Here is a 16,449-nt window from a genome sequence, read left to right on the forward strand (position 1 = left end):
TTCCTCATTATGAGGTTAGGTTTGTCCAATATTGGACCTCATGAATGCATTATGCACTCTTTAAACATGATATATGATTATGAAAATTGGTTTTCTAAAATCATCTTGCATACATAAGCAATTATCTTGTTCTATCAAAATCTTGTATGCATAGAATATCTTTTTGCACCATTACTTTTGGATGAATTATATAATATGATTTTTTTTTGGTTAATTCATCTTATTTGGAATATTTCACTTGATTTAAGTGCAAAGATATTTTTTACTTGGACCTCTTCTTGATTTGTTCCACAGGATCTTGAAGATGAGAGGAAAAGATGTACCTTGGATAGATCATGAAAGATGCTCATCGTTAAAGACTTTGGAGGAAGACATTTGCAAATTTCAATGGCATTCAGACTGAAGGCTCTTGAAGCCTTGAGATTCTTCCTCTTGTATTCTTCAATCTTTTCGTTCCCCCACGCAAAGTTTGAGGGGAGGGTGGTAAAATGTATCATTCAATCTTTGTAATCTTATATATATTTTATATATATAAAGGATGATACATATACATATATGGTATATATGCATATGTATCTTCCTAATTATATATATAAAATATATATTTCTCTATTATTAGGCATAAGGGTAGTTTAGTCATTTCCCCTTTTTACGCATATTCCATTTGGAATATGTTTGTAATTTTATTTTTTATTTTTTTATTTTATTCATTCTTGTGGTTTGCGCCACCTAGGGAGGCTCCCCAAAGAGTCGTTGGGGAGCCCCCAACGGTCACAAATGTGACCGTTGGGGGCTCCCAACGACTCCTTTGGGAGCCCCCTATGTGGCTCCTCTCTTGTTATAAATAGGGGTTTCCCCCTTATAATTTATTTACTCCTTTGGAGGAGCCTTTGCTCCATTTAATGGGTGTTACACCCTTTCTCTTTTCAATAATATCAACTTATGCTTTATAGGCATTTTTGCCCCTTTATGGGTTTATGTGTTAGCACATTATGTGCTTGTGTTTTCCCATTTAGTGGGTATATTCGCACTTCATGTGCATGTGTATTGGTTCATTATTGAACCTAATATATTCAAAGTCTCCTTACAGGTGAGACCGATCCATCCAGATGACCAGAGAGATCCTGACTCCTTATAAAAGGAACAATTTGCCTTTTCTAGGTCAAGAAGTTGGAATTATTCAGCTTTTCAGAGACCAATTGGCCGAGAAAATTAGAGGAAAGGCCTGACTGCGGATAAGATGAGTCCATTTGAAAATATTGTGAAAAGGAAAGAAGAAAAAGAAATGCCTGGACTGGACAAAGAAATCAGTCACTCGAATATTCTGTCTTTTTTTTTTGGAGTGACGAATATACTATATTCGGGTATGATCAGAGAGAAGAAAGGAAACTGATCAAAAACTGAATATCAAAAATTGAATCAATGTCAGATTCAGTGAAGACATGAAACAGGGTTATGAATGCTTCAGGATAAAAGTATTACAAACTTAAACAACACAATATTGATTTCAGAAAGTAGAATATTCAGACTGAAACAACACAATAATGAAGAAATGGTTCCAGATTAAGTAAAATCGTGAAACAGGAATATGAATATTTCTAAATAAGAGATTATGCAGATAGAAATATCACAAGCATTAACTTCAGCAAGTAAAATGTCCAGATAGTTATGGAATCAATTAACTGATTTCGAGAGAATCAGATCTTAAAAGGAAAAAGGAAGAGAAAGAGGAGACGCTGACGGAAGAGAAGGGGGAGACGTTGATAAGGAGGAGATGTTATAGATCTTACCAGAACTGAAGAACAACGGAAGAAAGGGGGAAGAAGACTATAAGGAAGAAGATGCACGTAGACGAGAAAGCGATCTCAGGCCAAGCTTCAACACTGCTCTGATACCATCTTAGAAAGAAGGTCTTTGCGCTCACCCTTGCAGGAAGAGGGGACGAGATATTGAGAGAAGAGGCTCTGGAAAGAAAAGACGTCAAAATGAATTCAGCGCATCTTACTTCGTATTAGGTTTTGAGTATATATTTAATACATACTGGGTACAAAAATATCCTCTAACAACAAGCTTAATAACAACACTATTAACATTCAGATCTTGACTTGATCTAATACAGGAGTCGGGTCTGGTCCTACACAGACCCGACTTGGGTCCAAGACTCAATAACGACTTCTTTTCAATCACTTCGTTGACGACTACAGTGGCCGACTTGCAGACTGAAGTAGGGGAGCTTCAGTTGAAGAACCACACATTACAATGGTCAGTGACCCTAAATGCCGAAAATGGTGAGAGGCCATCAATGATTGATGTGTCAAAACCTGCAAAATTCAATGGTTCTCGTGACAGCAAGGCCATTGAGAATTTCTTGTTCCAAGTAAAAGACTACTTGGATATTCAGAATGTGATTGTTGAAGAGCTGAGGATTAAGGCTACAGCAGCTCTACTCGATGGAGATGCTATCACTTGGTGGAGGTGAAAGCGCAGTAACATGGAAAGGGGTCAATGTGTGATAGACACCTTTGATGACTTCAAAATGGAGTTGCACAATTACTTCATGTAGAGGAATGCGCAAAGGCAGGCGTACCAGATGGTTGGCGAGCTTAAACATACTGGTTCGTTACAAGACTATGTCAGAACGTTCCAGAAGGTTATGCTGGAGCTGCCTAACATGATAGAAGAAGATAAACTCAACTAGTTCATTGTGGAACTTCAGTCATAGGCACAGTCTGAAGTGAAAATGAGCAACCCCCGTATTTTGGAAGATGCATATGTGGCGGCCGATCGCTTAGTTGACAATTAGAGCAAGCCTTTCACCCCATCAACCAAAGTCAGGAAGAAGCCTGACCACGAAAGAAAGATGGACGAGCGACGCGACAACGAAGGTGAGGCGTCGACACACCATCAATCCGACAAGAAACAAAACTACACAAAGCATAACAACAACAACAAGGGTGCGGTTGTGACATGTTGGTTCTATGGCGATAGGCATATCGTCAGGCAGTGCCCCAAGCACCTCGTGAAGGACGACAAGCAAGTCAATGCAACACAGGAGGAATGCAGTGATGCTGAATACAGTGACACTGAAACCATGCAACCAAGGATGAGGGTCATGCGATCGATTAACGCAGCTAGAAGTTGCACAATTGAAAACATGCAGGTCAATAAAGAACTGATGTACTTGGAAGTCATTACGAATGGAAAGTCTATTTCAACAATGATAGACTCCAGGGCCACATACAACTTCGTCTCGCAGGAAGAGGCGAAGCGGTTGGGTTTGAAGCCCGGGCCAAAGCAGAAGACCATCAAAACGGTAAACTCTGAGGCCAAGCCCATCCTTGGTGAAGCAAGAGATGTGGCTATCCAAGTGGGGAGTTGGGCCGGCAAAGCCAACTTCTCTGTGGTGGCCCTGAACGATTTTAAGATGATTTTGGGTATAGAGTTTCTGCAGAGCTAGAATGTTATGATGCTGTCAACGTTTAACACGTTGACGATCATGGGGCCAAATCTGTCTCACACAGTTCAGTGTCTTACGCAGAAAGGAAGGTCTTCAGTGTTATCGGCGATGCAACTGAAGAAGGGTGTCAAGCATGGGGATCATACATTCTTAGTTGCTGTGCGGGCAGAAGAATGGAAGGTAGAAGCAACAGTGCCACCGACCCTAGCCCCACTGTTGGAAGAGTTTCGGGGGGTGATACCTCCGGAATTGCCAAAGCGTCTCCCACCAAGACGTGAGGTCGACCACAAGATTGAGTTGACCTCGAGAGCGAAGCCTCCCGTAATGGTTCCATATTGCATGGGGCCAACTGAGTTGAAGGATCTACGCAAGCAGCTAGACGAGATGTTGGACGCAGGCATCGTTCGTCCATCTAAAGCCCCATTTAGCGCCCCGATCCTATTTTAGATAAAACATGACGGCTCCAAACAGTTATGTGTGGATTACCGTGCTTTAAACAAGGTTACAGTGAAAAACAAGTACCCATTGCCACTGATAGCGGACTTGTTCGATCAGCTAGGCAGTGCCCGTATCTTTTCCAATCTAGATCTACGATCGGGTTAGTGGCAGGTGAGGATGGCTGAAGGCGATGAGCCGAAGACAACTTCCGTCACCCGCTATGGTGCTTACAAATTCTTAGTAATGCCATTTGGGTTGAGGAATGCTCCAACCACGCTCACGACTTTAATGAACCAAATCTTTTACCCTTACTTAGACAAGTTCGTGGTAGTCTACCTGGTTGATATTGTGATCTATAACAGCAACATGGAGGAACATGTCGGGCACTTACGAACAATGTTAAGGAGAATGACCTCTGTGTCAAACGAGAGAAGTGTCTCTTCGAGCAGGAGGAGATTAACTTCCTTGACCACATTGTGGGGCGTGGTGTGCTGCGTATAGATGGGCAAAAGATAAGAGTCATCTAGGAATGGGTTTCGCCAAGCAAAGTTCCAGAGTTGCGGTCATTCCTTGGTTTGGCAAACTATTATCGACGTTTCATCGAAGGCTATTCTTTCATTGTTGCGTCCCTCACAAATTTGTTAAAGAAGAATCAGGTATGACTCTGAACATGAGTATGCCAAGATGCCTTCGACGGCTTGAAGAAAGCCTTAATGAGGGAGTCAGTGTTGCGACTGCCTGATCACTCAAAACCCTTTGAGGTCTATACAAACGCCTCAGACTTTGCCATCAACAGAGTTATTATGCAGGAGGGTCATCCGATTGCATATGAGAGTCGCAAGCTGGAGGATGCAGAGAGGCGTTACATGGTGCATGAACGTGAGATGACCGCCATTGTGTATTGCCTCAGGACCTGGTGGCACTACCTCTTGGGTGTCCAGTTCGTCGTCAAGATGGACAATGTTGCAACGAGCTATTTTCAGACACAGAAGAAATTGACGCCCAAGCAAGCTCTATGGCAGATGTTTTTGGCTGAATTTGACTTTGCCTTGGAGTACAAGGTTAGAAAGACCAATGTTGTGGCGGATGCCCTGAGCCGCAGGGTTGAATTGGCAGTTACGCGCGCGGAGCCTTCTGAAGTGCATTTAGAGGGCGTATTGTTGAGCCGCATCCGCAAAGGGACGCAACATGATCCGACAATACAACACCTTATTTCTTTGGTGCAGGCAGGGAAGACTCGACGATTTTGGCTATAAGACGGCCTCTTCATGACAAAAGGGGGGTGCGTCTTCGTGCTGTGGTGGGGAAGCCTCCGCTGAGAACTGCTTAAGGAGTGTCATGATACACTATGGGCCGACCATCTTGGTCAGGAGCGGACCTTAACACTCATTGAGCGTGGCTACTATTGACCGCAGATGAGAGACGACGTGGAGGGGGTATGTGCGAACATGCCTCATATGCCAACAAGATAAGGGGACAAACCAGAAGGCTGTCAGTCTTCTTGAACCTCTACCAATTCCAGAATGTCCTTGGGATAGCATCTCCATGAACTTCATTGTTAGTCTGTCAAAGGTAGAGGGCCTTTGTTTCATCCTGGTCGTGGTGGATCGTTTCTCAAAGTATGTCACATTCATCCCAGCTTCGAAGGAGTGCCCTGCAGAGTTGTTTGTAAAGCATATGGTGAAGCACTAGGGCATACGAAAGAGTATAGAGCATTGTGAGCGATTGTGATGCTCGCTTCATAGGCAAGTTCTGGCGTGAAGTATTTCGACTACTTGGCTCTGATTTGCTGTTTTCAACAAGCTTCTATCCGCAGACAGATGGGCAAACAGAGCGCATTAACGGGATACTCGAGCAATACCTTAGGCACTTTGTTAGTACGAATCAGAAAAATTGGGTAAAACTCCTTGACGTGACACAATTCTGTTATAATCTGTAGAAGAGTGAGTCTTCAGGCCACAACCCGTTTGAGATAGCCACGAGGCAGTAGCCACTGATCCTGCACACTCTTGCAGCACAAGAAAAGGGAAGGCCATCATTCGCCTATCAGTTTGTTCGTGACTGACACGAGCAGAATGAGTTGGCGAAGACATTCTTACACAAAGTGACAAAGAGAATGAAGAAGTGGGCAGACAAGCATCATCGGCCCGCTAGGTTCCAAGTTGGGGACCAAGTGTTGGTGAAGTTATATCCAGGTCACACAGGCATCTTCCGCGGGCAGCACCGTAGATTGCTCAAAAAGTATGAAGGACCCTTCACCATCACAAAGAAGGTGGGTAAGTTGGCGTACAAGCTAGAGTTGCCCCCAGATTTTAAGGTGCACTCGGTGTTTCACGTGTGCAACCTCAAGCAGTTTCACCCAGACGATGGAGATCTGGAACGGAGCGTGCCACAACGCGCTCCCATCATGAAGAGGGCACCGACAGCATAACGGACCAAGAAGCACCTCAGTAAGATCCTTCGTCATAAGGTCAACTACTTGGGCAAAGCGAAGAAATATCTAGTGCAGTGGGAGGAAACCGCAAAACTAACGCGGGAGCCTGCATTCCGAATGAACAACCGCTACCCGGCTGAAGTCAGGGCTTACTATGAAACAGATGGCACCGAGGACGATGCATGATTTGAAGGGGGGAGCATGTTCTCTTGCGACTTACATTGTAAAGTTGTCTCTAGAGTCTGTTTTGCTTTTGTTGAGTCTGATGTAAGCTGCCCGGTTCAGGTGAATCAATACCCCGAAGGGGCAATCCGTATACTTAAACTGTAATAGCCTGCGGGCAAAATTGTTAATGAATTAAATGCATTGAGCTTTCTTTTGTTCACCCTCGTTGTGATTGCTTCTTGTGATAGCAATTCTTCTCCCTCTATTCTCTTTTGCACTCTGATTACAAGCTTCCGCGAGTGGCAAGCGAGCTGACAAGTAGGCTTGCGTCAGTGAGGAAGGACTGTCGCGCCGCGCTGGCCTATTGAAGAAATTAGGCCTGTGACAGGGATAGTTTGGGAGATAAATGGTCTAGAACTTACACAATATATATATATATATATATATATATATATATATATAGAGAGAGAGAGAGAGAGAGAGCTGCACAAGTATACTATATTTTACAAAATGCTTTACACATGAAGTTTTTTATTGTGAATACGAACTAAAGTTCTAAAACATGTTAAAGAAATATAACTAACAATTCATAATAAAAAAGTACATAGTTAACATTGGACTCATTTGAATCCGAGTGTTAACTACACATTCATGGGATCATTAAATGGATAAAATGGGTTGAATTAAGTCCGAAACTCAGTTGACCCATACCTGAAGTACCAAGATCTAGTTCGGGTAAGAAGGGCTGGTAGAAGTACATGTTACATAGCAAATAATCTATTTACAGGCACATCTTACCAATGTATGATTTTCATGTGTTAATTGATTTTTTCAGTTTGAATGACCCAAGCTTGCATATTCTGTAATTAACAGGCGTTCCATGTGTAGGCACTGCAGAGGGAAGGCATGAATGTTGTGTTGTGGTCTCAAAGTAAAATTGTTCTTCCTAGCACAAACTTTTATGTGGTTGACACTTTAGGTTTGTGGCTCTCTGAATTTGAATATCATGTAAAAACTGTTTTTATTTGGACACACTATTGGCATGATTCCTTTAATTTCTGCTGTTCTCTGACACTGTAGATGACAAAAATCTCGTGCTAAAGTTTATACCAAATAAACGAGATCACACTTTAAATAATACTATGAAACAGACATCTTAATGCCTAAACGGTTGCTAACAAAAGATACTAGGGAAAAGTTTAGAAAGTCATGATTTTGTGTGAATGGATATTTCAATAAAACTAGTTAACAAGTAATTTCCTGACATGGTTTACAGGTGAATTGAAAAGCTTTTATAAGTTGACCCCAATTGCTGTGGTAGGAGGTTCGTTCCTCCCAGGAGTATCTGGACATAATATTTCTGAAGCTGCTGCTGCTAGTTGTGCTGTTCTGACTGGTAATTTTTGTCTTATGAATGCAACATTCTTCAAAATTAAGGTGAACATTGTGGTTTATGTCTTACAATTTTTGTCTCATTGCATTTCGACTTGTTTTTAGGTCCCCATGTAGGCCATTTCTCTCAAATGGTACAAGAAATGCAACGATCAGAACCTCTTTCAGTGCAACAGGTGTGGTTCCTTCATTTGCGTTACTTCACTTCTATGATGTTGAAAAGGAATATTGACTGTTCCACAATGGTTTCATTTCCTGTTCTTCAAGATCTGGTCATGAAAGCTGCAATAATAGCTTTTGACTTATCAGCAACGAGTAAAACGAAGGATAATCAAATGATGGGAGGGGGGGGGGGTGTTAATTGGTTGAAACACTTTTTGTGACATAATATGCCAAAATATTTTTGATGTACTATAAGAGATGGCATTTATCCTAACAATGAATATTTGATGATATATCTCATAGGTTGCTAAAAGACAAATTCTTGTTTACCAACCGCATATTGTTTAAGCAAATCAATTTCTCTCTCGATATTGTAATACAGGTGGTGCCTTAAAATGTGTCATGGCCTGTGTATCACAAACTTTTGGTGATTATTTAAGATTTATTTTCTTTAAGGCACTTTGGTACAATAAGGATAGAAGCGGCATCTAGCGCAATTCTGGATAGCTATGGTACAATCATCCTAGCAATCTATCTGCTACCATGCAACAATATTCATGACATTTATTATGACATAAAAGTATTTATTAACAATACCGTGTAAGGTGTTTCCTGCTTTATTAGCTCATGTAAAGTTCTGTACAACACTTGCAGGTCTCTGGAAAATTTGAGCTGCTTGATTCTTTGAGAGAGCTCCTTGGTGATGCTAAAGTCTTGGAGGCAAGGCAGGTGGCTGCCAGAAAAGCAGCTTTTGGACTATCACAGGTGGTCCAAAATGTTTGGAACCCCATTGTTATACATGTATTGAAAAATCAGTCATTCAAGGTGTGAGATGTAATTTATAGTGAAACAGTTCGTGCATAATGCATTTAATAAAAGTTCAATTTTATCTACCTAAGATCATAGAAATGAAGTTGAAGCGACCAGGCTAAAAGCTATGAAACACCGGTACATCGAAAATTTGTAGGTGCCTCATGCTCACTCCTACCCTGCATCAGGTAGACGAGAACCCACCAGGCACATAGCGCAATACTCAACCCTCGCACCAGTTATTGCTATTCACTTTCACATACGTATTATAGATTTTCACAATATAGTAATGCTAACTTTATATACATATTATAGATTTTTGTTGTAGATTTTGTGTATAACTTTAAAGCAGAAGACAGCTTTCACATTTCCTAGACCATAGTAACAATGGAATCATACTTGGAAGGCATGCTTTTCTTATTTTTCTTTAACTGTCAAAAAGAAAAAGAACCCTTGATATAAGATCGGCAACATCACAAAGGGATGAATATTATTCTCCAAGTTCCCTCTCTTTTCCTTTTCTTCTCCCTGCCCTGTTTAGTCTCCAATCCATACTTGTCAAGCTTTTGCATTTTCTGCCATCTTCTCTTTCCCTTCACTTGTATTTATCATGCCTATTTTGAAGCCTCTGCCCTTGTCCACCTCCTCTTTTCTCTATCCATCCACTTATTTCCTCATCTTTTAACTCTCAACAATGTGCACCATCTTCCTCATCCACATCCTTTGATTTTCTTGCACTGCCAACATAAGTCTTCCATCTGTTCTCTTTTTCATTTTCGTGACATTTGGCAGCCTATGCTCTTCTACATGCTGGGTTCCCATGTTGCCTCTCAGATATTCCTCAAGCCCATTCCATGCTAATTTCTTCTCAAGTGTTTGTTAGAATGTGCAGCGGTGCTTCTCCAGGTCAATCAAACCCTTGGTTTTTTCTGTGTAATTATCTCCATTTCTTGGCCCTCATTCTGTTTCTCCAGGATCTTAACCAGCAGATTTGTCCAGGCATTCTTCCACAGGATATGATGGATTCCTGCATTCTGGCTAGTGCTTTCATCCGGATCAGCTCTATCTGTTGGAACCGATGGTTTGTTTCACAGGTAGGCAAAGAAGATGTTGGCATCACTAAATAGGACTAATGATGCTTGATCCATAGGGAAACAATATATGCACTATTTTGCCACCTTATGAGAAAAGAGGGAACTGCCTGAAACAACTCTTTTCACATAGCTTCTGCCTGCACAAGGGCAGAGTGCTGATGTTATATTCAAGCTGAAAGTTATAAGCTTCAATGACAAATAAGAAACAAATATATAAAAAAGTTTGGTTCTTTTGCAGAAAAACTACAGCAGATACAGAAACAAGGCTGCTAATTTGAACTGGTAAAACTTAGATAAGAAAAGAGCTGGCTTCCAGCCGTGCAGTTTCCTGATAGGCTAAAACAATTGAAATGGTAAGATTAAGAGGCAAAACATCCTACGTAAATTAGGTTTAGGAAACTTAAACTTTCTAAACTTCAATAGATTCAAAGGACAACCTCCACAGATTGTTCCCAGTTTAACCTGCTTTAGGGTAAATGCTTAATTAGCATAAAATGTTGTAACCTGGTAGCGCAGTGCATAAAGGTGTTAGGTTCCTTTTCTTTTCTGGTTGAGTCAAGCTTGGGAATAACACCATATGATTCTAAGCTGTGTTATGAACTTATGATGGAGTGATCTAACCAACCAGCTATCTCCTTCAATTGGTTAATAAGTAGTTTATAACACTGTTTTCATTCACACATACATACACATGGATGCACGCAGGCAGATAGAGAATGTTATCATCTGCTCATACCTGCACCTATCTGCATATGAAACATATCTAACGTTTGTGTCTTCCGGAGGGAGCTCTGACCTCTAGAATGTTGGAAGCCAACCAAACCCTGCTGTCGTTGGTGCCCTCGTAGTCATTATGCTGGATGTTGTGAGACAGTGGACTCTTTCACCGTCTTCCTAGCTGAAAGGAGAGTGAAGAACCCAAAAAAGAGAGAGGCATTGCGTTATGCCAATGTCCTGTCAATGATTCCCTGAAAAATCAATTATCATGTCAATTCTCTATATACAATATCTCACCATCCAATTCTTCCTCAGACATAAGACCAGCCTGTCTCACCTCCCCAAGCAAGTTCTTTGAAACTTCAAAAATTTCTTCTGATTGAGAATTCCATTTGTCTCCCACAACAAAGCTCTGTGTTTCTTTATCAATCTCAATCCAACTGCACCCTGGGCTCTTCTTCAGTCCTTTCTCTTTCATCATCTGCCTCACCATTTTTGCATCTTTCCACCTCCCTGCCTGTGAATAAATATTAGCTAGAAGGATGTAATTTCCTTCGTTCTCTGGCTCCATCTCAAACAACCGATTGGCAGCAGATTCCCCAATGCCGATGTTATTATGAATTAAGGCAGCGCCCAGTAATGCACCCCATACTCGGGGGTTTGGCTCCTCCTGCATCTTTCCAATGAACCGGACCGCTTCTTCAAGCATCCCAGCTCTACCATAGACATCAACCATGCATGCACAATGCTCAACAGTGGGATTTATCCCATAACTAGCCGGCATACTTTCAAAAATCCATCGAGCTTCACTCACCAGACCTGCTCGACTACATGCAGTTAGAACTGAGGTCAATGTGATGGAATCAGGCTCTGCACCATTGTCCAGCATTGCGCGAAACAGAGCAAAACAGGCATCTGCGTGGCCATGGGCTGCATACCCGGCAATAATTGAAGTCCAAACAAATGAGCTCTTCGCTGACGTCCAAGAAAATACTCTGTAGGCTTCTTCAAGACTTCCAGCTTTTGCATACATGTCAATCACTGCAGTAGCCACATAAACATTCTGGTCATGGCTGTTCCGGATAGCGTAGGCATGGATTTCTTTCCCACTGGACAAAGCAGAGAAATATGAACAACTGGGTAGGATGCTAGAAATAGTGACAGTGTTCGGCCTAAATCCTGCGAGCTGCATTTCTTGAATCATTCTTGGAACCTCACTATGGCAACCGTTCTGCACCAAACCTGAAATTATCGCATTCCATGTGCTGATGGAAGGACGCTCATCATCTCTGCCATTCATCATAGCCCGGAACATCTCCATGGCCTTGCTGCAATATCCATATTGCATGTATCCCGAGATAATTGCTCCCAAAGAGACTGCATCTCTTTTAGGCATTTCATCGAGCAATTTTTGTGCGTAGTTCAAATTCCCACATTTCGCATACAACGTGATCAACGAATTCCACACGGCGGTGTCCATTGTAATCCCACCCTCCGAAATCTCCTCCTGGATTTGCATCCCAAGCCTGAGATGCTGTATGTTTGAGCAAGCCTGCAGCGCGCTAACCACAGTAACCTTATCCGGCCGCAGACCGGCCATCCTCATTTCATCGTACAACAGAAGACTCTCCCCATACCTCCCGCTCTGTGCATAAGCACCAATCATTGCATTCCAAGAGACAACATCCCTTTCCGGCATTCGATCAAACACTCGCCGAGCAGCAACCAAGTCGCCCATCCTCGCGTACCCAGTCACCAAACCATTGACAACAAAGATATCGGAATCAAACCCATTCCTGAGAACGTACGAGTGGATCTCCGCGCTAAATTGCCCGTCTTCGGCGTAGCTCGAAGAACACGCTTTGAGAAGACACGTGATCGTGTAATTGTCCGGCCGGAGACCGGCGTCCAAAAGGGAAGAGAATAGCCACAGGGCATCCTGGTGGCGATCATGAAGCGAGTAACCGATAAGCATGGCGTTCCAGGTGAAGAGGTTTCTGTGCGGCAAGCTGTCGAACAGTTGGCGAGCACATCGTAGATCTCCGGATTTTGCGTAGAGGGTGACGAGCTTGGAGCCGATGTAGTTGCCGGGGCGGATGGCAACAAGGACGAGGCGGGCGTGGAGCTGGCGGCCTTGCTCCAGCAGGCGGTGGTCGGTGCAGTGCTGGATAAGAGACCCCACGGCTGTGTAGTTGGGAGATTCAACGGGCTGCTGGAGGCTCGCCACCACCCGCCGGAGGCCGACCTTTTTTATCGGCGGCAACGGCGAAGCCGGTGGCGGTGGCATTCTCTTCTTCTCGTTTTGAATTTGAAAGGACCCGTTTCTCTTCTTCTTCTTCTGTTGCCGACATCGTCAACGGATCACAAGATCACTGTTTGGGCCAATGTCACAAGTGCGATCTAATGTGCGACACGTTCGCAAAATTTTTGAAAATCAAGGATTACTGATTTTCTTACTTTTAATTAAAGCAGTTAAACATATTGTTATACGGATTATAAAACTACACAAGGTAAGGTTGGCACATCAAGCCTTAAAAACAAGACCATTACTTCCGTTCTTTCAAGTTCCTATATTGGTGGCAACTGGTGATGGATTAGAAGTGCAACCTTCAAGTATGTAAATTGTATAGAAAGGATACATTACTCAGATGCTCAATAAAGCTGCTAGTGACTGGTGAATTCATATCCACCAAAGTGGAAGATAAGGAAATGGCAGGGAGATTGGTCATTTGTGCTCACTCACAGCACTAACTTGCATGGAGAAGCCACCCCAAGATCAGAAACCTAACTGCACGGGCTTTGCCTACCATACTTATGGTCACTGTCATGGCAACATACAACTCCGTGGGCCTACCCCTTACCCCAAGGGAGTCACTATTAGAACAAAAAACAATATTATGTTGTAAATAAGATTTTCATATAACATGATGTAGAAATAAAACATTTGATTCAAATTGTAAGAGGGTTCAAGCATGTCATATACGGTTTTAAACCAAAATTCAGACAAGAGCAAATGATCAAACACATGCATTGAACAAAATAAAAACAATAAAGAAAACATGTTATTATTCTGCAAAAGGCTAAGGCGTATAAAAAATACTCTTCTTAGAGAAGATTCGACCCCATATACAATGCAAAAAGGTTCGGCGTCCTTCTCCCATGATACAGTAGCCTCAACGATCTGGATCTGTGCACTCCGATGGTAGATCATCCTTCGAAGATAATCTCAACGAATGGATGATGCAGAGCTTCTCTTTCAGGAGAACACCCACAGGAAAAACTGAGAGAGATATAGCAGGGAGAGAGAAAACCAAAAGCGCGAGAGTCACAGACGTCTTCGTGTTTTTTAAAACCCCAGTCCGCTAACCACATTTTATAACCCCTGAACAATTACGCAACGTGAAAGAGACCCGTAACAGATTACGAAGTAACGTGACCCGATAACGAAATGATCTGTTATCCGTTTCTCTTATCCCATTATTTAATCCAAATAAAAACAATAATGCGGGACAAAAAGAACATTGAACTTATAATGGATATGGCCATAAAGGGCCAATTACCCGAACCCAAACTCGGCTCGGCTTGGCACGGTATGGCAGACGCGTGCGCATGTGCGTGTGTGTGGTAGCCATTCCATCCTCTTATTCTTTGGAACAAGTGTTAGAATCTCCATATAGGTTATAAAGTCCACAACCTTTTTGAGATTCTTCAATATGGGACTATTCCACATCATCAAAGTCCAAAAGCACTTCATAAAGGACTGGTCTCCAATTATTTTCTTTATTTGAATTACCTCATCATCTCTTCCTACATCCAACATTCCCCCACAAATTCAAAGAATGAAAATAGGAGAAAACAAAGATGCAAGATGAAGTAATCTGCAACAGGACATATCATGCTTTTAGTAATGGTACATTCCGGTTTGAACCACTACCTTAGTTGACTAACTTTACCCCCACAGAAACGAAGTGAATTAAAGTCTTGAACTTGAACCTTTGATGTAGGAGTGTCCATTAGCAAAAACACGATAAAGGTTCTGGTTGTAATCTTTAGGGGCGACGCGTTAATGGCTATACGCCTGAATCCTGTTTCATGAGTGACTTCAAGAATAACTCAATTCCTTAAACTGCGGCCACACAGTCACACTCACATAGGTGGGCTTCTCTAGAGATGCACTGCTAACATCTCACCTTGAAAGCTTTGAACACATTCAGAGTTTTAACTTTTCCTTTACTTGCAGTTACAACACCTTTCCAAAGTAATCAGAGGGAAAGACACAGATACATAGTATCACATTAAGAAAGTGCTATCCAGTTCACCTTACAACTTGTTAATACCTCATTGAACCTACTTTATGGGATCTTCACTCAGATAGGTTGGGTTGTCACTGTAGATGAACTACTGATGGGTTTCAGTTACATCCCCTCTCTGGATTTCAAGACTAATGACTTATCTAGTCCTTTCGTTACTGGATCAACTGTGTTCTCTTTGGATCCAACATAGTCTACAACAACCACTAACTGAGACACCAGTTTCCTTACAAATTTTATTCTGACTTGGATGTGTCTTCTCTGTTTTTTATTATATTTTGTGCTTTTGATCTTTGCAATTGTGACCATATTGTCATAATGTACAGATATTGCAAGAATTAGTTTGCTCATTAGAGGAAGTTTCTCAAGAAGTCCCTTTAACCATTAAGATTCCACTCCTTTAATATCTAAAGCACAGAGCTCAGCCTCAAAAGTAGATTGTGACAAGATGGTTTGTTTTACTGATCTCCAGGTGACTGCGCCACCACCCAAGGTAAATATATACCCTGTTACGCCATAACTTCCAGAGTTCATGGCTATCTAGCTCGCATCAATATATCCCTCAAGAATGATAGAGAATCTCTTGTAATGCAAATTCAAGGAAATAGTTCCTTTCAAGTACCTAAGTACCATATCTAATGCCTTCCAATGAATACAATTTGGATAACTTATGTATCTACTTAAATTTGTCACCGAGAACGAAATATATGGTCTCATGCAATTTGTAAGATACATCAAACTTTCAATAATCTGGGAATACCTTAATTTAGACACAGGAATACCAGTCGTATTCTTATAAAGAGGAGTAGAAGGGTCATATGGAGTTGCTACAGATCTTTCTTTGTCATAGCCAAATTTCTTAAGTACTTTCTCAACAAAGTGAGATTGAAAAATAGCTATTCCATCAGTTGAACGAGTCAGCTTTAAGCTTAAGATCATATTTGCAATTCCTATATCCTTCATATCAAATTTACTACTAAGAAACGGCTTCGCCTCATTCACAATTCTCATATTAGAACCAAACAATAGAATATCATCTACATACAAGTATAAAATGATACATGCATCACTTTTAACTTTATAATAAACACATTTATCAGATTCATTGACAACAAAGCCAAATGATAAAATAACTTTATCAAACTTTTCATGCCATTGTTTAGGGGCTTGTTTTAATCCATATAATGACTTAACGAGTCTACAAACTTTATTTTCATTACCAGGAGCCACAAAACCCTCAGGTTAATCCATATAGATCTCTTCTTCAAGATCGCCATGCAGAAAGACAATCTTCACGTCTATTTGATAGACCGAGAGATCATAAATGGAGGCCAGTACAATAAGCACCCTAATTGTGGTCATCCGAGTAACCGAAGAATATGTGTCAAAATAATCTATTCCTTCTTTTTGTTTTAACCCCTTGGCAACCACTCTAGCCTTGTACTTATCAATGGATCCATCTAGTTTTAA

At 41.6% G+C, this 16,449-nt stretch overlaps 2 protein-coding genes across 2 annotated transcripts in view; one reads left to right on the forward strand and one right to left on the reverse strand.

The window, feature by feature from the left end:
* Nucleotides 1–10,154, forward strand: part of LOC149848469 (putative 3-deoxy-D-manno-octulosonic acid transferase, mitochondrial) — a 39,135-nt gene extending 28,981 nt beyond the window's left edge. Inside the window, exons 5-11 of the mRNA XM_090004413.1 lie at nucleotides 3,225–3,313; nucleotides 7,383–7,473; nucleotides 7,771–7,890; nucleotides 7,992–8,062; nucleotides 8,703–8,873; nucleotides 9,833–9,952; nucleotides 10,083–10,154. Of these exons, the coding sequence (XP_089860539.1) occupies nucleotides 3,225–3,313; nucleotides 7,383–7,473; nucleotides 7,771–7,890; nucleotides 7,992–8,062; nucleotides 8,703–8,873; nucleotides 9,833–9,952; nucleotides 10,083–10,154 (734 nt within the window). The remainder of the gene's footprint in view (nucleotides 1–3,224; nucleotides 3,314–7,382; nucleotides 7,474–7,770; nucleotides 7,891–7,991; nucleotides 8,063–8,702; nucleotides 8,874–9,832; nucleotides 9,953–10,082) is intronic.
* A 786-nt stretch (nucleotides 10,155–10,940) lies between these two features.
* LOC149848470 (pentatricopeptide repeat-containing protein At2g37310-like) lies at nucleotides 10,941–12,956 on the reverse strand. The gene has a single exon (XM_090004422.1). It carries the CDS (start codon nucleotides 12,954–12,956, stop codon nucleotides 10,941–10,943), a length of 2,016 nt encoding a protein of 671 aa, XP_089860548.1.
* Nucleotides 12,957–16,449: the final 3,493 nt, after the last annotated feature.

This window comes from Nuphar pumila, chromosome 1 (assembly GCF_984573655.1).
Source record: "Nuphar pumila chromosome 1, dmNupPumi1.hap1.1, whole genome shotgun sequence".
NCBI classification, from domain to species: Eukaryota; Viridiplantae; Streptophyta; class Magnoliopsida; order Nymphaeales; family Nymphaeaceae; genus Nuphar; species Nuphar pumila.